The 22,247-nt window shown below is 44.1% G+C and overlaps 2 protein-coding genes across 5 annotated transcripts; both read right to left on the bottom strand.

Moving 5' to 3' along the window:
• Positions 1-435: 435 nt before the first annotated feature.
• LOC144113890 (uncharacterized) lies at positions 436-22,219 on the bottom strand. 4 transcript variants are annotated; one of them, XM_077647270.1, is made up of 4 exons: positions 21,939-22,211; positions 21,752-21,863; positions 1,212-1,289; positions 436-574 (listed from the first exon to the last, which is right to left on the bottom strand). In XM_077647270.1, the coding sequence occupies exons 1-4, from the start codon at positions 22,145-22,147 to the stop codon at positions 497-499; spliced, it is 477 nt and encodes a 158-aa protein (XP_077503396.1). In that variant the 5' UTR covers positions 22,148-22,211; the 3' UTR covers positions 436-496. The 4 variants fall into 4 exon arrangements, with proteins under 4 accessions (XP_077503396.1, XP_077503397.1, XP_077503394.1 ...); XM_077647271.1 differs by lacking the exons at positions 436-574; positions 1,212-1,289 and adding an exon at positions 14,014-14,144 and having other exon boundaries at positions 21,939-22,213; XM_077647268.1 differs by lacking the exons at positions 436-574; positions 1,212-1,289 and adding an exon at positions 19,157-19,562 and having other exon boundaries at positions 21,939-22,219.
• Positions 13,347-14,144, bottom strand: LOC144113900 (uncharacterized). The gene has a single exon (XM_077647285.1). It carries the CDS (start codon positions 13,912-13,914, stop codon positions 13,420-13,422), a length of 495 nt encoding a protein of 164 aa, XP_077503411.1. The 5' UTR covers positions 13,915-14,144; the 3' UTR covers positions 13,347-13,419.
• Positions 22,220-22,247: the final 28 nt, after the last annotated feature.

Here is a 22,247-nt window from a genome sequence, read left to right as displayed (position 1 = left end):
GTGAATGCCATGTGCATGATGACATTTTGGTGATGCAAGTTATTTGACAAACGCTTTGTTTCAAAGAACAATAATACATGAAAAAATGACACGGTCATCAAAACTGTATACCCCTCAACTCATTCTGAAGACATGCGGGTGTTCCACACTAAACCAGCCGTCCTTCCTATGATTCAAACAGAACACACACAATTGATATGTTGCACATTGGTCCAAATATGAAACCTAAAAATGTGTGCACTTCACTATATACAAAGACGGGTAAAAACTTGGCAAGTTTCACAACTCTACTGGATTAGGGTTTAATAAATAAAAATGGGGGCATCACTTGTAATGAGTGCCACTCAGGAAGGATTTGCAAGATAGCATAAAAAATATATACGAAATAATACAAAGTCAACATGGCCTGTCCTTTGAACATGCGAACAGACTTCGTTGTAAACCGGTTGGCAAAAGTTGACACAGGGGGTTGCGACTGGAGGACATGGACAAGGCCTCACTGCTGTAGGCTCCAAGAGGTGTCGTGAATGCCACGGTAGACCATCTTCAGAGCATCCAGCCTTGGCATGGTGTTCTGTAGTAAAAAGCAAGTGTTTAGCAGCTAATGCAGGCACTTTACCATGGCATCAAACCTTGAATGAGGTTTGGTGCCATGGTAACTTTTTTACCATGATTTTTTTACCACATTAGGCATACATGCACCGAAATTATCTATAGATTTTTGTTCTGCACACTAATTTCAACTGGCAATACGAGCAGCAACTAAAGTTTGAAAAACTGAAGAGCTTCTCACTGTTTTCAGTTGACAACACTTTATGAAGACGTTGAGCATACTGATAGCCATTGCACCTGTACCATGTTCTTTCGAGCAGAAAATAACAAAAGGAGAACCACCAGGAAACCTGAAGTGGGCCTAGCATTCAAATTCCACGTTCCCATTCCAACCTTTTTACCTTCTGTCTTCTGCTACTATAGGGCGATTATTCAATGTAAGTATATCCAGTCTTCACCAAAGCATGTGAGCCATTCAGAGCCACCAATCAAATCCGGGCTATCGTGCTTATAGTGAGCATATAAATCTAACCAGAGGCAATGATAAGGATCTGACAAATCATTAAATTGTTCCAGTGATAGCAATATACACACAATACTTCTGGTATCATTCTGCCCAAAATTACAAGTTCAGAAAATGATGCAGTTTCAGAACTCACTTGAAATAAAGGAACCAGGCTCGGGACCTTGGAGTCCACATTGTGCAGCAGGATCACCAGGTAGAAGATGACACTATGCTGCACGTATTAAAAAGGAAGCGGTCTTCAAGCTACATTCAATTTTATTAGGATTAGAAACAAATCACTTATAATCGCTGAGCAAATATAGTTTAAACTGATGCGAAATGCCAAGCTTGAGCACTCCTCATAGGGGTGCAAGCTTTCTAAAGGCTGTTTCGAAGTTTAATACATACCATTCTACATGACATTACTCGCAGTGACGGGCACTGCAGGCAGGCTGCTTAACAAGAAAAGGAAAGATGGTTCCTAACGTACAGATATTAATTTTGCACAGCCTACACATTTTGAACATATTAACTTGTTGTAAACAGATATGCATAAAAAATGCTATGCATTATGGTAAACATAAATGGAAAGGCTTTAGCATCAACTACTAGCATAGGTCGGCAGACTCACTAGGGCTCACTCAAGCTCGCATTCAGATCCTGATCTGAGTCATGAGTGAGTTTGGACTTGCATTCAAATCATGATCTGGGTCGAGAGTCCGGACTCGCGTTCAGGTCAGGATCTGTGTTTTCGGGATGATGGCGCATGCTTAGCGTTTTTCCCCGCCTCGTTTGCTGACAGCACAGGGGAGGAAAGATTTACTACTGCGACTGAGGACACTTAAGGGTGAGGTGGCTTGGCGACGTCTGTGGGCAACCAAAAAAGATGCATAGAAGACGGCCTTTTTGTCCCTTCTTCTTCGTTAGTGTATGTGGGTGCGGTAATGAGCCAGGAGGGGGCAGTGTTGGAAGCTTTGACTAAGTTTCGCCATGTCGCTGCGTGGCGGGGTCCGTTGTCGCATGTCTCGGTCGGCTTAGGGGCGAGTCACTTGGGCGCTTAGTGAGCATGTGTGCTTCTTGAGACGAAACAAGTGAGTGAACCCAAATGAGTCTTGAGTCGAAATGACTGAGCCCAGATGAGTCGCGTGAGTCGAAAGACGTGAGTGAGCCCTGATGGGTCACAAATCTAAGTAAGTCGTGAGTTATGAGCCAAAATGAGCGTGAGTTCATATGTTCGTTTCAGCCCGGGCCATGAGAGTAGGAGTTTGAGTGAGCCCACAGGTTGACCAAACTTTTGAGCCTGAGCCTGAGTGAGCAGTTATGATTTTGCCGAGGTATGACTCCTAGCCTACACTAGTGCATTGCTCATCCTTCAAGAAACATTATGCCATGCGCCTTGAGAGGAACAAGCACAGAGAGAACAAGCACACCGTTTCTATAATCTAACCACTACGTCTGGCCATCGATTTTTCGCTCGTAAAGACACTGTTGTAGTAAGTGAGCCCCGAGAGTCGTAGCTAAACACTACGGTACCATGGATATGGCTTCCGAGATGACGACGTCCTCGATGTTTTCCCTGTTGAAGAACCGCGACTCCTGCCTTCCGGTCAAGAATGTCGTCGTCGTTCTCAAACCTAGCGACTAGCACCCCCATCAGTGGAATGCCTTGCTTACTTAACACTTATCCGTCTCAAATTAGAATATGCATGCGCGATCTGGGACCCTCATCAAAATAACCTTTCCACTACTCTCGAATCTGTACAGAATCGCTCAGCTCGTTTCATTTTCTCAGCCTATTCTTATCATGTAAGTGTAACTCAACTAAAACACAATGCTCAACTCACAACTTTAGCGAACCGCGGAAAAATTTCCATACTGTGTCTGTTTCATAAATTCTATCATCATCCACATCTCAACTCCATTATCAGCCCCGCACATCGCATCTCCAATCGCACAAACCAGGGGAAGGCAGTCTACCCTCCCCCTGCCCGCACTTCTGCGCATCTGTCATCATTTTTCGTTCATAAGCAAGGGACTGCAATGAGCTGCCAAACGCCATCGTTGATCAGATCGACTCATCGTCATTCAGATCGTCAATTGAAGAAATTTACTGCTGAAGTTCCACCCCCTCATGTAATACCCCTGAGGTATTAATAAATAAATCTTCACTGCTGAATGTTACGCTGTCTCTGTCAGCATTGGAAAAAAAATAATAAATGAAAACTTAAACTTATTTACACAGGCTGCCTAAGCGTACTCGCAGCTCTTTACTCTAGACGTGCTGTCACACTGCCGCTACATGGGGACATGCTACTTGGGGACATTGTACACAATATAACAACAGCTGCAGCTGAAGTAAATAAAATTCTGCTGTGTGCCCAGATCATGATCGAAATAGAGGCGACGAGGGAGTAGTCCGGTGTGTTGTTCAGCTCACAACAAGGCAATTAGGGAAGTAAACATGCCTTATAACGATTGCATGATGTTGGTACATTGTAAACTAAGGGAAAAATGGCAGTCTCTGTTGGATAACAAAGTGAATAACAAACTAGCTGCATGGAGCGACAGCTGCGCGCGCTCCATGCATCCACAGAGCAGACGATACAAGTTTGTGTTGCGCTCCATTTGAAGGGAAACAAAACTGTCCTTTGCATTTCTCTGCCGTAATAAACGCCACGCAAAAACGTTTTGCAATATATATTTCTTCATTGTATCTTATAATAAATTAAGACGACTCAAAATTTCAGAGGTTGTCTGCTCTCGATGACGACGGCGCTCCGCATCACGCTATTGGCTGACGCTCGTGCAGACGAGTGCAGCGCCTCACGTCATAGCCCTCTACTCGCCTACACAAGCCTACAAGTGTAGGTTGAAAAAGTAGCCCTACTGAACAGAGCAGTGGGCCTCTTCGATTTTCCACGCTCGGGCAGCCCGCTGGCTGCCAGCAAATTAGAAGCCTGACAGAAAGTCGCGTCATGGTCACGTGAACTGGCAGCCACCGGAAACTGTAAGGAAAGTTTCGAGCAGCCGGCTCTCGCGTCCGCGTCGTCTGCTGCGTCGTCTGCTGATCACTTTCATCATGTCGAGCGAAGAGGTAGCTGCTCTTGTTGCGCTCACCGATGCTGTTGACCGGAGTGAGCCCGTTGACAGCGAAGATGATGACGACGACGAGTCTGTCGTGCTTCTCCTGGCGGCGCATGTAGAGAGGCAAGACCGTCACAGGGTCCCACTCTATGTGGAGCGAGTCGTGCCCACATATTTGAATTCTGGAAACTGTTTCGGATTTCGAGAAACTTGTGCGCAGATCTCACTGGCGAATTTGAGGCATCTGCCTTCTACCCGGAGGGATGTCGAGGACGGCGCCAGATATCTGCCCAGAAGACGATGCTCATCGCCCTGACGTGTACTCAAACCACGATGTACCAGATTGCCGACAAATTCGGCGTGAGTCGATGGTCCACGCTGCAGTATGTCGGGTATTAGATTTCTTGTTCTCGATAAGAGAGAGAGAGATATGCTGGCCGGATCCCGACGAGCGACAGCGCAGCAAGACGGCTTTCTGCCAGCTCAGCCGTCGCGGACGAGTGCTGCGCCCGACGTCATCGCGGGGCCACGTATGGATGCCATGTCCGCATTGCTCGACCCTCTGAGTCGGAGGAAAGTTATTATAATCGAAAAAAGTTTCATCCCATCATACTCCAGGGGGTCTGCAACGCTGACATGGTTTTCATATACGGCTTCGTCCGCTTCCCCGGCAGCGCGCACGACTCCAGAGTTCTCCGCGAGAGCTTCCTCTTCAAAGACGGGGAATCTAAATGCGAATCTGAGTTAAAGAACTTCTTATTGTTGCATCACTAATGCGTGTTTATTACATGCATGATGCGCGGAAGAGTTCAGAAAACTGAAAGCGGCGCGCGCGCATATATGCAATTAAGCTATCGATTAATCGTCTCGGATCGTTTCCGCTACCTTTAACCAAGCTGAACTGCAACAGGTATAGCTAGTGATGCTCGGAATTACGAGTTTACAAATTGCTACATATGCTACGGTCGGTCATATGCGCAGGAGGTTTTCGTTAATTTTTATTTCCTACATATGTGAATTAATTCGCGCAGGAGGATACATTTGGGGCGATGCTGCGTATCCGTTGCTGCCGTGGCTACTGCCCCCGTACCGCCAGTCCACCACCAACTGGCAGCCTTGGATGGCGGCATTCAACAATGCGCACAGTCGACAGCGCGTTGTTGTGGAGGGCAGCTTCGGCCTGCTGAAGGCGCGGTTTCAGCGGCTCCTCTACATCGACGTCGCCAGAATAAGCCAGGCGGTGCACATCGTGCTGGCAGCTTGCGTGCTGCACAACAAGGCAAGGATGTGCGGCGACGCAATGGAAATCTTGGAGGAGGTGGACAGCGGAACCAACGTGTCGCCAACCGAGCCTGCCGACGACGAGGAAGAGTGTGCTGTTTTGGCAGGAACGTTAATTACGCGACAGCGTGGCTCAGAGCCTTTAATCGTGAAGTACATATATATGCCTCCCATGTATACGTTAATTCCTTCATTTATTTTTTCATTGCTTCAGTTTTATGCAGTGTGAGCTTCCATATCACTTCATTACATTTAAAGCTGAAAGAAGAGAAATTAAATTATTTGCTTTCAGCAACAATATGTTACGTTTATGTTACCTGTTGGAACTATAAATGAAGCAACGCAATTCGCACGTATGATGATTGACTTGCAGCCTTTTCTATCTTTTCTTAGTGGAGTGGTCTTCCTAGATTTTTTGCCAAGAGTTTTTATTGTCCTTTTCATTTATGTACTTTTGTATTTGCATGCAATTTCTCAGTTTTTTACATTGCAGATAGATGATGTGGTGAACAATGCTGCATTGTTAATTGCAACAGCGCTTTAATCAAATGGCTGTGACTGCCCTTTCTTACTTTATATCAAAAGATATGGTTTTACCTCATCACAATAATCTCTCAGGTGTTGATTTGCTAATGGGAATTGCTGTTTAGTGCAGTTTTATTTGTCCCAGAAGGAATACGTTTTCTTTTAGTGTATATATGGTCCTAATAGGGCAGCTGTTTTTGTGCTGGGCTTATCTTCTGGTCCCTACTGGGAACTTCTGGTTCTGAAGTGGGATCTACTAGCTCCTGCTCAGAACTTTTTCTTGTTGAATTGGCAGCCTTTTCTGTTGTGTGGTAATGGTGTTCCTGAACCGTGCACTAACAAATTTTTTTAGCTGAATCTCATGAATTTTCATGAAATAAATTGCATAAACAGTGCTTAAGTTTAATGAAAAAACTTTGCTTAATTATTTATCATACTCCACTAGCACCTGTGGCCTGCCCTTAATTAATGAGGGAGTATATAATTAACCCTTGGTAAGATTTTGAATGTGAGCTGTATAAGTTTCTCATATAAGTTGTGTATATTATAACGCTTTGTTTTTGGTCTTGTTGACACTGCTACATTTCAAGCTCTGTGTTCTATGGGCAAATCTAGCTGTGTGGTCCTGCAGGATGATGCATTTTAGTGTAGGTTAATTCCTTTTTTTTTTCCTTACTTCTTGGAGTATGCCACTGCCTGTCACCTGCATAGACTGCTTTATGTAGCAAGGAATATTGGTACACAAAATGATGTTCATGTGTGATGTTCGTGAAATAAATTTTTGTGCGTAAATCATTGAGAGTAGCCTTTCAGTTTTCTCTTCGTATATGCCTGCATTCTGCCTCCTGAACAGTAAACGACAAGAGGCAGTGTGTAAGCTAAACTGCTGGAATGAGGGTGTGCAATAGAGAAATTTTAGACAGCTACGCTCTACCCGTATTCAGATGCATATTCAATGAAACACCGAGATCTTATTACGTATGCATGGTTGTAGAATATATGCAAAGGTGAAGCATTAGGATAATTTAAAGTACACACATATTGAAATGTAATACAGGATAAGAGACAAATTTACAAATTGCGTATACACACGCACATGCAGCCAATCAGTGGAAATATGTGGAACTGAACAGAATGAAACATAAAGAAGCAATTAATCAAAGTAATAAAAAATGTCAACTGCTGACTAGACAGAATAAGAGAAAACATTAAAAACTATGCATTAGTCAGGAGGCTTGAAGAATGATGCGAGGAGGAGGTCCATTGCTCAAGTGCTACACTCCTTCTCTAGTCAGCACCAATCTTCCTTCAATGGCCATACACTGCTGTGTGTTAGCTTCAGTCACCATAAGATGGCACAATGCACATGTTCAAATGTGCATTGTGTCCCCTGAATAGTAAATGACAACAAGCATGCAAGCTAAACTGCTGGAAGGATATGGTGTATGCTAGAGAAATTTAGACAAGTATGCTCTGGAAATTTTGTTGCCATCCAGTTTATTATCAGTACACACAGAAACAAGTGATCAGAATGTACATTACATGAAACATGCAGATCTTATTAGAGGGTTGTAAACTTTATTAAAGTATGTACACAATATGAAGTGCAACCAAGAATGAGATGAATTTACATGTCTCTAAGTGTACACACACACACACACACACATACATAGCAACTTAGCGGAAATATACAAAACTGAACACAAACATATAACAGCAATTATGAATGAAAATTATAAAAGTAAGCGCTCACTAGACAAAAAACGAAACATTAAAATTAAGCATTATAGTAAGGAGGGCTTGGAGAGTGAATTGGAGAATGAGTTGGGGCATGTATCGGAGAATAGAGTGAGACAAGCGCCTGGCGTTCAAGTGCTGCAGCCACCCGCTCAAGAGCTGCAGTCCTCCTCTCTTCAGCAGCAACCTTCCTCTCTTCAAGAGCCATGCGCTCCCTGTGCCGCTGCTGTCTGTTAGCTTCGGCCACCGCACGAGAGGTATCTGTCCTGGGCCTCTTCTTGGCTGGGCCTGGTTGCTGTTGCAGGGGGCTTGGCAGCGCGGATGGGCTTGGGGGCTGTGAGTCTCCAGCAGTAGTGCTGCCCCTGCTCGTGCTCGGTTGTGAGCTGCCAGGAATTTGGCTCGCTGTGGCAGTTACCCTGCTGGAGCCAGGCTGGGGGCTGGCTGCAGGTTCAGCCTGGCTGCTGGTGGCAATGTAATGCAACATCATTATGCATTCCTTGCACTAAAGAACAGAGACTTTGTAGTGCATATGTGTAATCCCTACACAAAGGGCACTGTCATTCATTTAGTCATTTAATTTCGTACATACAATTCTGCTGACAGAAAAAGTCAGCTTGGAGCATATCTTTCAAAACATTTAGGAAACAGGAATTGAACTGCTATCAAAGGCTTTTCAATTTCAGTTAGCCAAAAAAATTATTTAACACTGCAGATTTTTTTGTATTTTTGTTCAAAAAGGTCTACCCCATGGAATTAATCTGTCAAGTTTATTGTTGCGCCCTAAACAGCCATAGAAGGAACTTTATAATGCTCATACCACATTTACATTTACAAAGAAGCTAGAGCACAGAATTTTTCAAGAAGTGCAAACTAAATTTAACAGCTTTAATGTCCTTTCAAATGTATCAAGATCCATTTTCAAAAAGTGGGAGCATTTTATTGTCAGTAATTCTACATTTCTGAGAGCGATGGCACAATATCGCTCAAAACATGAAGCCTTACATACGTGCCATAATGTTCTTGATGTATTGGGCCACTATTACATGTTGGCCGCATTAATCAAGAAAAACCACTCATTTGTAGACAAGGTCCAATTTTTCAATGCATATGGCCTTCCATGTGCCCTTAAACCAGCTGTTTACTGCCTGCCACATCATTCTGTGTGAGGTTCAGTGGCTTCCCTACACACCCCCTTGTTTTTCTGAAGGCCCTTCCTTAAATGGTAGTGAATTTTTTTCATACCTAACTGGCGGATGTAACTGCTAGGAATGTGGCTGAGAATGCGCCATATATTTGTGTCTGTTCAGTTATTTTATTAGCAGGAAACACACAAATATACTCCGGTCTTGGTTTACATTTCTTGATTGGTTTATAGTTATTGAGTGAATAGTCCGAGTGTGCGAAACGCCTTGTACATATTCAACCTTGCACTTGTACATATTCAACCAACTGTGTGTAGCATACATAAATTTTGATAACTAGATGTGTCAGTGCCATGCAAATCATCACGGCTGACATCAAATCTCTGATGTACACCTTCCACGTGTGCGTACAGAGCTGAGAATGCACCTAGGAGACTTCTTGGAGTGTGTGTGTTTAATTATTGACTCGGTCTGTTATGTTCAGAGCAAAGATGCATGTTTTGCAGAGTTTTTACAAGTTTCCGATATGCGACTGGTGTTGAACAGAGATAGCTTTTTGTAAGGTTTACAGTAGTCCGGGCTACTGCACCATTTCTGGACACATTTCATGTAGTCCTTGTTCCTTATTGTTTATTGTAATACCCACAGCGCCACAAGTGGCATTACAGTGGGGGGGAATAACACATCATACAAACGAAAAGAAAGGTAAAAAAGTGCAGCACATACAATGCAACCATGATGCAACAGTAATACAGCCTAAAAACAGCATTCACAGAGATGAAAAGAATAAATCACCTGACGTAATCAATACCACCTCTTCAGAGAGCCGGTTCCAATCTCTTATAGACCTAGGAAAAAAAGCATATTTGTACATCTCTGATTTACAGTTAATTTCCTTAACTTTTAATCGATGGTCACGACGTAGCGAAATATAGTTTGGTGAATGGATGTACAGGTCACAGTTTATGCCAGTATTGGAATAGTAAATACTATGAAAAAATTTTAACCTCAAACAATATCTACGTTTTTCAAGCGTCTTCCATCCCAGCGAGTTTTTTGCACGTGAAACGCTAAAGCTCCTGGTATAGTTGTTAAAGACATATCGGATACCCAAGTTTTGTACCCTCTCAAGTTTATCTATATCCGTTTTATGCCAAGGGTCCCATACTGCGCAGGCATATTCGAGAACCGAGCGAACGTTTTTCATAAAAAGTAACTCTTTTGTTTCTAAAGGGAATTGCTTGGTGTTACGCCTTAAAAAACCAAGAACGCAACACGCCTTTCCTGTTACATAGTCGACATGTCGTCTCCAGCTTAGGTTGGAGGCTATGAATACGCCGAGATATTTGTATTCTGATACTGAGGAAAGTTGTGTCCCATTAATTGTATAAGAGAATTCATGGGGCTTTTTCTCTCTTGATAAATATGGCTTGTATCCTTGTCTAAAGTGAAGCAATTGTTGGCACTCTTTGTCATGAGTGTAGTGCTGCAGTCATGGGCCTTTCTTGTCCTACGTTCCACATCAAGACACAATAAAAAAACTGAAAAATGACTACTGCTACTCCCCTACTTCAACAACATCCCCCTGATTTTATGCTTGGGGAAACCCCTGGTGGTGTTTGATTTCAAATATATTTTGCATGACATGCACTTTCTTTTCAAAAAGTAACCAAGCAACTGGGTTTGTTCTTTAGGCATGTAATGGAGCACATGCATGGCACCCCTTAAACCTTAAATCTGTAACGGGAGCCATTACTCACTATCTGAGGCCATTTGCTGTGTAGTGGTGCCATAAGGGCTCCACTAGAGTTACTAAATAAAGACTTAGTGACTCTAGGCTCCACTATATGGCTGAGAGGCAAGCCCAATATACTAGTTACTTATTTCGGCAAAGCCTGCGCTACAATGCCTGTAAATTCCCTGTCGCACTTGTCGTGTGCAGAAAAAAAATGACTCACTCTTGGATGCTCCGGACGATTCCTGGCCTCAGCAGGTAGGGTGGGTTGATGATGTGAGCTTTGTCAAAAATTTCAGTGAGCTCCGTGAGAACAAAAAAAATATAGGATCCATTTGACACATATATATGACATCACTTAATATGTGTACAGCTCTTTGCAAACACACTATTTCATGCATGAACCTTGACATATCTATTCAGCGGGACAAGACACGCCTATAACCACGGCATGCATAATGCCCGATAGTTGGCCAGCAGCAAAGCTGTTGGTATGAGCACAAAGTCTGGGCTTATGCCTCTCCGTATGCAGCCGTATGCATTTGACAAAAAGAGGGTCAATTTAACCACCCAAATGTTGCCGTGCAATCTATAACACCCTAAAATTACTACAGGAATTACATCATTTAGACAAGAGATGTCCAAAATGAAAGGACAACTTAAACTGTGAAGAAAAGTTCAGGGGACCTGAAAGAGCTTCAAGCCATATGAAGAAAAGAGTCATCGCGAGCCTCGTGATCCTCCAATTGTTGTAAACTGGAACCCGCTTCCGACGCATACACGAGCGCCCGTGAGCTCGCGCCGATATCTAGCACGGTCAGATATCGGCACCTCGCCAAGGTTTGCTCGCATCTCCTGTAGTGCGCATGCGCAGAGCGGTTCTGGCGTACGCCAAGAGTGCCGACGCTGAGCGTGTACGCCCAAGAAGGGCCCTTGGAGTTGGCACTTAACGTTTTCCCTCGATTTAAATGCATCTGTCACGGCCGGGATCGAGCCCATGTCTTTCGGGTCGGCAACTGAGCCACCGCTGCAGCCCCTAATAAGAACTGTTCACTAATGCATCGAAGTGATATTCCTGAATGCGGTTTTAACCACATTTCGTGTCGGTTAGGGCTCACGGCTACTGATCCGGAGTACCCGGGTTCAAACCCGGCCACGTTTAGATGGAGGCGGAACGCAAAGGCATCCGTGTGCTGTGCGACGTCAGTGCACGTTAAAGATCCCCATGTAGTCGAAATTATTCCAGAGCCCTCCACTACAGCGCCTCTTTCTTCCTTCATTCCCTCGTTTATTCCTTCCCAGATGCAACAGATACAGCGCCAATTCCTTTCCCCAAAAACCAGTTTTCAATTTTTCATTTCATGAAAAAACAGACGTTACGTGCTGCTGACCCACAATGGATTAAACGTGTTAAGTCAACACACTACTAAAAAAAAAGGTGTTCCCTTATAAAATTGGCATGCATTTCTCACCCACATGACAGCAATAAACAGCATGTCATTAAAAAAACACTGCTAACATTGTGGCTTAAAGGGGCTCTGAAGGGGGCTCTAATAAAGTTGCGGCATGCCTGGGATATTGAAGCACGCCGCTTCACGAATAGTGTCCAGCAAGGATTTTTTAAATGCGCTTTGTAGAAGCTGAGTTACCTGTAGATAAAATTTGAATTTCAGCGTTTTCGCGCCTTTCCCTCTCCTCTGGTCACTTTTTGCACGCTGGAAGGTAGCTTCCCGACCCGCCGGAGCTAAGCGGCTTATTGGCCGCGGCCACGGTAACTGCCTGACGTCTGAAAGAATCTAACCAATGGCCACCTCTCACCTTGTCTGCGCAGATGCGGGGGACGAAGGAGGGTGCGAGCATGAAAATGTCGCCGAGAAGGGCTCGCCAACTTTGACGCATGATTGTTTGTCGTCTGCTGCGTGTAGAAGAGTATTATTTGGCTCTGGTTTTCATGGCAACACAGTGCAGTGATTAAGTGAGTTAATGTGCTCTTCTCAGAAGGCGTTTCAGAACCCCTTTAAAACTAATGTTATATGCCACTGTATGACTCTTTATGAGTGCCTGACATGGCTTATTAGAAGAGGAGCACGCATTTATTACTCCCAAAGTTTACAGAGAGCTTCCCACAGCACAATGTAACATTGTAAGCACACAATTTTTTTCAGCAACACTTTGCCTCAAACACATAAAAAAATGCAAATATGACAAGCAACAAGATTGAACTCCCAGCTATCACTATCACTGATGTACACACTAATGCAGCAGTGTCCCAGCTCTGTTTACTCGATACTTCATACTGAATGCGCATCTTCAAATGTTTAGGGCCTTTTGGTTTTGGCTAGAACCCAATTTTACCAAATTCTTGCACCATGAACAAATTTTTTAAAACTTGGTTTAAACCCGATTTCTACCCGAAAATGTCTCTTCAAGAGAACATACAGAAGCAGAAAAATTAGGGGTTCATTATGTGCACATATGAAAGCACCTCGAGAACGTACGTTTTCCAGTACACCAAGCTGAAGACACCGGGCAAAAAATGGGTTCAATGTAGCGTTTATGCTTATGACTAGATTTCTTAGACGACTGTTGTCTGCAAATGCGGCCCCCAAAATTTTATACTTCTTGTGAACGTGGCAAAATGCAGCATAGAAAAGTCCTTGGTGGAAGACGTCTCCAAAAAAATGAGCCCAATGCAATATGAAAAGGCAGCGAAGCTTGTCAATCAGTGCAATGCATGAAGGCAGTCTACATGTGCGTCCCTGGATGCTTACAAACGAGGCAAGAGTTTAATGGAAGAGTGCAGCTTTTATTTAAATTCTTGTTTACAAAGTGCCCTAAAGTAAATATTACAGAAGTGCTCACTTCTTGTGGGTTTTCGCATGCCTCTCTAGATGCCCCTTTTGTGCAAAAGCCTCGGGGCATAGGTTACACTGGTATGGCCTCTCGCCTGTGTGGGTGCGAACGTGTGTCACCATATTCATCTTCTGGGTGAAGCTCTTGCTGCAATGAGGGCACTGGAATGGCTTGTCGCCTGTGTGGGTGCGAATGTGTTTCGCCATACTGGACCGCTCGGTGAAGCTCTTGCTGCAATGAGTGCACTGGAATGGCTTCTCGCCTGTGTGGGTGCGAATGTGTGTCACCAAATTGAACTTCACGTTGAAGCTCTTGCTGCAATGAGGGCATTGGAATGGCTTGTCACCTGTGTGGGTGCGAATGTGTTTCGCCATATTGGACTGATCGGTGAAGCTCTTGCTGCAACGAGTGCACTGGAATGGCTTCTCGCCTGTGTGGATACGAATATGGCTGATCATACTGGCCTTCCTGATGAAGCTCTTGCTGCAATGCACGCACATAAATAGTCTCTCGCCTGCATGAGCATGAAGGTGATCCACCAGCTGCCGCTTCCTAGTAAAGGTCTTGTTGCAAAGTCTGCACTGGAAAGGGCATGCCCCGGTGTGTGTTATCAGGTGGGTCTTGAAGTTGCTGTGAACTGCTGTGGAATAGCCGCACTCAGGGCACACGAACCGTTGCTGGCCTGCTTGCGATTTCTTTGGACTGCTTGCACTCCCAGTGCCGACCGAGCCTGCACAATGTTTAAAACCACGTTTTCTAAACAGGGATACACTTTAATGATTTGGTTGGAAGTACTTTAGAAGCTAGACAAATCAATGATGGAGGTCTTTCAAGCAGGTGTTCTAATATTTGACAAAAATGATACCATAGTCAGTGTATCAAAGCCAGACCATTAACAAATCTTCTGTTTTGAAGTCAGCATGTAGTTCACATGAGCATTAGCTGTCACAGACTATTATGGCAAAAAGATAGGTGATTGCATCGCAATATTTTCAACCCCTGCAAAATTTCTGACGACTACTGTTCACACGCACGCACACAAAAGAAATGAATACGGCAGAATATGCCCCACTTCCTCTAAAATCTTTATCTTGAAGTAACAATATGTATTGTAATCACATGAACTAGAAGGAAAAAAAATTGAAAGGTAGGGCCAACAAATCATAGGGAGCAAAACAGCAAGCACCGGAAGAATAATACAGTAAGCAAATAACTCAAGGAAAAGGTTTGATAACTGATAAGATGACATATGTCTTGAAGCCTAATTTGCCCATAATTCAAAAGCTGAACACTGCGCACGAAAGCACATTTATAATAACAAGAACCTCCAGTATTCGTAGTTCAGGACATATCAAGTGAACACTGCATACCATGATGTAATTAACCTTTCAAAATGCTCGTTCAGGTATCCTCCCTATAAAGTTACTAAAGAAGTGTGAGAACACATAATGTTTGGTTTATGGGGGTTTAGCGTCCCAAAGTGACTCAGGCTATGAGGGACGCCATAGTGAAGGTTTCCGGAAATTTCGGCCACCTGGGGTTTTTTTAACGTGCACTGACATCGCACAGTACACGGGCCTCTAGAATTTCGCCTCCATCGAAATTCGACAGCCGCGGCCGGGATCGAATCCGCGTCTCTCGGGCCAGCAGCCGAGCGCCGTAACCACTCAGCCACCGCGGCGGCTCTGAGCACACATAAGGAAATACCAAACAAATCAATACATTGTGTGGCCCAGGTTTTGAAATACAGGTGGAAAATCTGTCGCACTGTCTGTGATGATGTCACGCACAAGCACTGTGGTTGCATGAAAATGATAAAACAAAGAAAAATGCATTCCAAGTTATTTAAAAAAACAGTGGCGATACAGCTTCTGAAACATAAAAGTGCATTTTCAATTTTTTTGTTTTCGAGCTATAAAACTGCAAAAGGATGAACCAGAAACTATAAGGCTTCCTTTACCGCCCATGGCTTCACAGTGGAAGGAAGCGCCACAATTTGAAATTTGCTGCAGTCGTGAAAGTATAGCTAATTGTACTCGTTTTTTGACCACTTGGCATGTTTACATTCAGTTTCTACTAATTTTGCGTCGATATTCGGCGCTGGTATTGTTGGAACCGAAAGAAAAAGGCCTGCACACAATAAAAGAAGCAAAAACCAAAAATACTATTTTTCGACAAAAATTGCCATTTTTCTCCCCTGCCCATCCCCTTACAACAGTTAATGAAGCAAGATAATGAAGCCTTGGAGATCGCCACTGACACATGTCATGCCCCTTAATTGCCGCTGCTGTAAAGCCACTCCCATCCTTCAGCCTTGCAACAATGTCGTTACTTTCTTCACATCTCCAAAGAACGGATGAGGCCTCATAGGTGCGGTGCTGTGGTGACAGTGTACCCATACGATTCTAATAAACAGCAGTGGAACCAATACACATTCGAATTAATGGGCTGTTTTTTATGTAGACTTCAATGGAGCACAAATGAATTAAGTCATACAGTTTGAACTAATAAAGTCTCGAGCTTTTCTTGTATGAGGTTCCATTGGGCAAAACACATAAAGGACAAGCCACGAGCGCTATGTGTGGTAATACATAAAATCGGAAAGTTGGAAAATCCTCATGTAAAACCTTAAGTGCAAAATGAAACTGGCTAGCTTTTTACAATGGTAAGCAAACATGCAAATACACATGACAACAAAAAGACACTCTTGAACACACTGCGCTGCAGTGAAAAATGAGGCAAGTAACGATTGCTTGGCCGAAAATAATTCAGACTGGTAGTGCAGACCATCATTTCATCGACTATGTCACAAAGGCTTACAATCTGAAAAGAAAAAAGAAAAAAATGTCATTTTGTATCACTGGCGAAGTGTTCCGTTCATTACTAGTTACGCACTTTTGTTTTAGATTTCACCCACAAACACAAAGAGAATTGTGACAAGGTCATACAGTGCTATGGAAACAAAAAATGTATCAGCAAGGAACAAAGGAATTAATTCTGAGATTTTCATAGGAATTGGGACACGTGATAAATCAGAATAACGAAAGAAACTGGATCATTGCAGTGCTTGTCGTTCAGTTCAGATACCAGGGCTGTGTAGACCAGCCCCAAGGCACTGGATCTATCTGAAAACTGCCCTTACAAGCAAATAATCTTATGCATGCCACTACAAGTTGATACAAGCGACTAAACTAACCTCTATTTTGGACCTTAAGGTGACAATTAAGACAAAGTTAATCTACCACTCCCAAATGTGTAACAGCTGAGGTAAGAATCAGAGCACTTTTTGGAGCAGAAAAATTCAAAACTGGAGCAGGGCACTTGGAAAGAAAACTCCATTTTGAGCACCGAAGTCCACATTTGGAGCAGATGACGGGGGGAAAAAATCTTCATTTTGGAGAGCACCAGCACTGTAACAGGAAAGAAAGCTTACTCTTAGAACAAAAAATGAAGAGGTGTAAATATTAAAGCAGTTATTTAAAATAAACTCCAGTAATGCAACGAAGCTACAAACCATAACAAAAAGGAGTTTTTTTTTTTTTCATGTTCCATGCATAAAACTAAGTTCAGTACAAATGTTTTAGTTTCAGTGGGCAAAGTCCTGCAAATCTGTGACCAATGAATTCTGCAGAAACCCACACGGCTGAGGTCAATTTGTGCAAACCTGCAAAACAGGTTAATCCAAAGCTTAGAATATTATAGAAACAAGCAAGAGACACAAAAATATAAGGCAAGGTTGGTATAAATACTGCACATTTATATGCAGTTGAAGTATGACTGAAGGACCTGACTAGACTAGAAGTGTCTGCGTCAGACTAGATTTGACCAGGACAAGATACTTGACAAAACCAAGCCGCTTTTGCACAACTAAAACCTCACTAGCAGCGTGCATATATCTAGTACTGATCTCATTAACACGACATTAATGCTTTGCCTTCTTGGATATTAGCTTCTCCAGTTCCTTCAGTTCATTAAGTGGCTGCTCAAGCTTGCATTTCCTGTTGTTAAAAGCATGCGGCCGCTTTCTGCCTTTGTCTTTTTGCTTGACGCCCGAGTTGATCATTTCCTCGGCACTAGTGAGCAATGCCTTGCTGCTCACCACTTGGTCTTACATTTTTCTTTTTTTTTGTGCTTCAAGGTAATATCTTCCATTGCCTTCAGTTTGCCTGTTTTGTTCGGCACTCATCCTTTTTGTGTATATCACTCGAGACTGCTTCACACTCCTCCAAAGGTCAAGGCTGAGAGAAACCTTGCTTGCATCACCATCATAGAGCAGATGGAATCTTTTAGCATGCCGCGTTCCATTAATGCTAGCAATGCTCAGAGTGCTCCGTCCATCTGGGAGGTACTTGTTTTCGCTGAAGCCTTGTTCTAGGTTGGCACTGCCGTGGAGTGAAGAAAAAAGTGCTTTTAAAGGGGCTATCTCTGTCCGCCTGCTATAGTCTTCAGGTGAAATAAACTTGCCTCGCAGTAATCCATGCTTTCTTCTATGTGCAGGGAGCCGTTGTCATCATCACACTTCAGCATGTGCCATTCATCAACGACAAACAACACCTCATCATCAGCGAAAACCCGAGGCAGCTACCCCGTAATATAGCGCAAGGACCGCACCTCTTGCTCGGAATTTTTATACTGTAAGGAAAGAACCCTTGCATGCATGATCACATTGTCAGTCAGATGGAGCTTCCGAAGCATTGCCTTTGAACAATCAAGGTAAAATCGCGGAGCTCCAAGGCTGAAAACTTTTTTCTCTGCGGAGTACGAGCCTTCCATTGCTTTCTCTGTGCCAAATACAATTTTTGGCTGCCCCTTCCAGATGGATGCAATGTCCAGGTTGAGTTTGGTCAGGTCTTCTACACTCTTGTTACAGAACACATCACTTCGTAAAACACGGCTCAAAACTCTGTGCACTAATGCCAGATTCTCATCATGAAGGACATGTCGGAGTGGCTGCTGCCATTGAAAAAAGTTCTCCAACCCACTCAGGAGCTCTGCAGAATCTTTTAGAAACAACACCTTTGCGTAAAGGGTCTTGCTGCTAAAAGCTGAGGCAAGTCCGTTGCGTTGGATCTGGGCATCTGGTCGCTTTCTACCAGCGTTGTTCTCTAAAAAAAAGAGAATGATTTCAGTGCAATGAACTGTTCTTGCATATGGGCTAGAGAGTTCTGTAATGTCAGCCAGCGGTTAGAGACACGTCTGAGAAAAACTTGAGGTGCTAGTCTCAGTATTTCTAGTGCATTCAGGCCCTCTGTACACACAGGACGATTAAAGTAATAATAGACATTCCTCACAAGTTTCTCGACATCAGAGGAAAACAAATCCAAGCCCTTTGAAAATGCTTTGTGCACTCAACATCGACTAGATTTGGGTTAATATTTTGCTTAAGTTTCGAATTCACACTCTTCACGATGTTGGGGCCGTCACTGAAGAAGCAAAATAGCCCTTCCTATGGTAGCTCCATTAGACCATCCTCTATGTAGTCTACAATTATATCTCCACTGTCACTACAGAGGTCAAAAGAGTTGAAGTGTACAACTACAACCTGTTGCACACTCTAGGAGAAATATCTAACCACATCTGCTGCACACGCTGCTCTGGTTTTGGTGTTTTATCAATCATCAAAGAAAAAAAGATTTGCACGACACAACTGTGTCACAATTTTCGATTTGAAGCGAGGCCCCTGACCATCCGAGATGACATAGGAAAGCTTTGCCCTTACACAGGTGAAATTCTTTGCCACATCCCTGTAGGAAGCATCTTTCTATAAATGCAAGTTGCTGTGTCGCCCCACGAGTAGGGAATGCTCTTTCAAACAACAGACATTGCAAATATGGCTAAGCTTCGCACACTTGATCCTGCAATGAGGCACATGGCTTCCCTGCGAAAAATCTATTGTATTTTGTACAGTCTTGGGCGCTAGAAGTACACCGTTTGAATCTCGCTTCTTTGCTGCTGCCTGCAGATGTTTTGTCATGTTTGCATGCCGCTTGACAGCAGAAGAACCGTGCTGAGCACAGGAAATTGTAATGTTGCGTAGGATGCAAAAAGCATGAGTGTCCTTGATGCCTGGCCTGCACCAAAGGCTGACCACATCCTTGTTGTAGTCCACTTCATTCAGCACTGAGGTGCTGGAATTTTGTGCACTGCCCTGCAAAGAATAAAATTACCAAGAAAAGGTCAAAAGCCAGTAATTTCGCTACTAATGCAACCTAACTACAGTCAAGGACATTTTTTTCGGGCTCCAGTGAGACCGCTGGTCCTGTCGTGTTAATTTGTCTCTCTTTTGTCTCCATATTTCGCGCCGTTTTCTTTGTGAGCCATGAACCAACTGCCACAAACTAGAGTTCTCATTCACATTATACTGGTGCCAATGCGGTAGCCTTAACTGGTGCACCTGCTGCACAATCCGACAAAGAAAACGTGATTCTATCGATGAGACAACATAGTAACAACGCCTCGTAAAATGAATGGCGCAACAGAATACCGGCAACTTCGAGGAGCCACATGAAAAAGACATGCGACACGTGCATTGAATGAATTGCATGTGCGGCGCCTAAAACACGATTGTATCGGTAAAAAATACGACCCGCTAATTCATGCGCGTCTGTTCTGCCGCTTCAACCAGAGCAGTGCAAACGACACCGTCCATTTTCCTAGCAGATATGCCCGCTCAAATGGACGGCGTCAGTGTTTGCAGCACCTGTCAAATGCGCAATGTCTCCGTCGAACTCAATGGTAGCACTGATGTTTTGTGAACGAAGTTTCCGCTTTAAATGGACTCGTCTTTGCTCATCTTGAATGCCCATGCACAGGATGTCTATCAGCACGCACAACAACAACGCACGTGCCTTCTTTGTTATTGCAGTGCCTCCTGAAGAACATGACTCAGTGGGCCCCGAGATCGCTTCGACATTGCGCAGACTGGCCGCCAGGCAGCGCTAAAAAATGGCATGTTCAAGCAAGGCTGGAAATTAGGCAACGGGGAGTAGGGAGGTTAGCTTTGGGAGCACATGGCAATACACCAAATCAGGGGGTACAGGGTGATATGGGATGGGCGTCTTTCGAGAGCAGAGAGGCTAGCAGTAAGATAGCATTTGAGGAACGATTGAGAAAGATGGAGGAAATGCAGTGGGCTAGGAAAGTTTTCAGATACCTGTATATAAAGAATGTTGACACGAAATGGAGAAAGCGAACTAGAAAATTGACAAGAAAATATCTGGACAGCAGTAAAGGGGCAAATCAGCAATTATCGGCTAAGAAAAAGGTTAAAGAAGCAGAGAGAGCTCTGTGGAAAACAGGGATGCTGACGAAATCGGCACTGGAAACATACCGGACCTTTAAACAGGAAATTGTCAAAGAAAATATCTATGATAATTGTATGGGAAGCTCTTTGTTGTTTGAGGCCAGGACTGGGGTTTTGCGGACTAAGACGTATAGAGTCAGGTACCAGGAGATAGACACTTTGTGCATTGCGTGCGGAGAGGAGGAGGAAACGGCTGAACACTTGATACTTTTCTGTAAAGGGCTTCACCCTACAGTGGAAAGCAGCGGGGCTGACTTACCCAAGGCATTGGGGTTTAGGGATAGTGAAGGGAAAGTGGATTTTAAGAGGTTAGAAGTAACCAAGCGAAGGTTATCTGATTGGTGGCTAAAAGCAAGACAGGAGTAAAATTTCACAAGACATGGCTAGGTGGCTTGAGCCACCGCCCGATGCAAAGGGTTCAGCCGTATCCATCCATCCATCCATCCATGGTGCATTGTCTGCCTAGAATTTTGGGAAGCGCAGACGACAGGGTCGTTCTTGAGGAAAGGTTTCAAAGCAGGTCAGTGAAGTGAGGTTTGTGGTGTTGCATGTGGTACTTGAGTCCATTCCTTACTCTTCTGCACTGGTATACATGCTTGTTAGCAAGAGAGCACAAGTCCACAAGTACAGAAAGCTCTCTCATAGTACAGTACAGAAGAATCTCTCTCGTCTGGTCGTTAAGTGTTCGCGCTCATTATATACATGGCTGGTAAGCTGAGTTGATTTTGTGGGCTCCTTACTTTGAGGTTATATATGACCTCCTTGACTGAGTAGTGCTCAGTTGGTTGCGTCTGTACGCGGAGGCCACTAACTATTCTTTAGCTACAACGTTCATGGGCGATCTTTCTGCTCCTAGGGTTCAGGAGATTCATGCCTTCCTTCTCCACGGGGACAGCTTCTTTCTTGCGAGACTTGGCCCTCTTAGACGGAGAGACAGCCAGTATATCCTCGTCCACAGTGTCCACGAGCGTCTTAAGATCACCGGCCTCAGCCACAGCGACTAGCAGGTCAAATCGTTGCAACGCAGCACTCACGTCGGCAGACTTCTTGAACTTCAGCTCGTACGTTTTTCCGGGCGGAACAAGCGTGACAGTCAGCTCTTCAGCGTCGTCAATGGATTCCAGTCGACAGTTGCTGATGCGCTTCCTGCAAAGAGGCCGCCTTAGCCCAGGCATCGCAAAAGGCCCAGATACTGACTATGGCCAAACCTTTCACACTCACATTAAATGCTTAACGTTTTCTTCGCGACGAGATTTGAGTGACCCACACGACTCTTCGAAGCTCGTAGCCGCTTTCCATACGCTGTTGCCATCTGTTATCGACAAGCTAAGTTTAGAAAGTCTTTCGTCAGACGCCTCGGTTAATAAGACGAGAAAGAAACGGCCCTTCGAGTCGTCGAAAACTTTGCTATGTTTCAGAAAACGAGACATCACTCCCGAGCCCGACGGACTCCGAGCGCTGCTTTACGAGCGCCACTGACATTCGCAGCCGCCTTTTCTTGGCTCATGTTGGCTTTTCTCAAACTGGTAT

This window comes from Amblyomma americanum, chromosome 1, assembly GCF_052857255.1.
Source record: "Amblyomma americanum isolate KBUSLIRL-KWMA chromosome 1, ASM5285725v1, whole genome shotgun sequence".
Classification (NCBI taxonomy): domain Eukaryota; kingdom Metazoa; phylum Arthropoda; class Arachnida; order Ixodida; family Ixodidae; genus Amblyomma; species Amblyomma americanum.
Note: the sequence above shows the minus strand (reverse complement) of the source record. Positions and strands in the feature narration are given on the sequence as shown.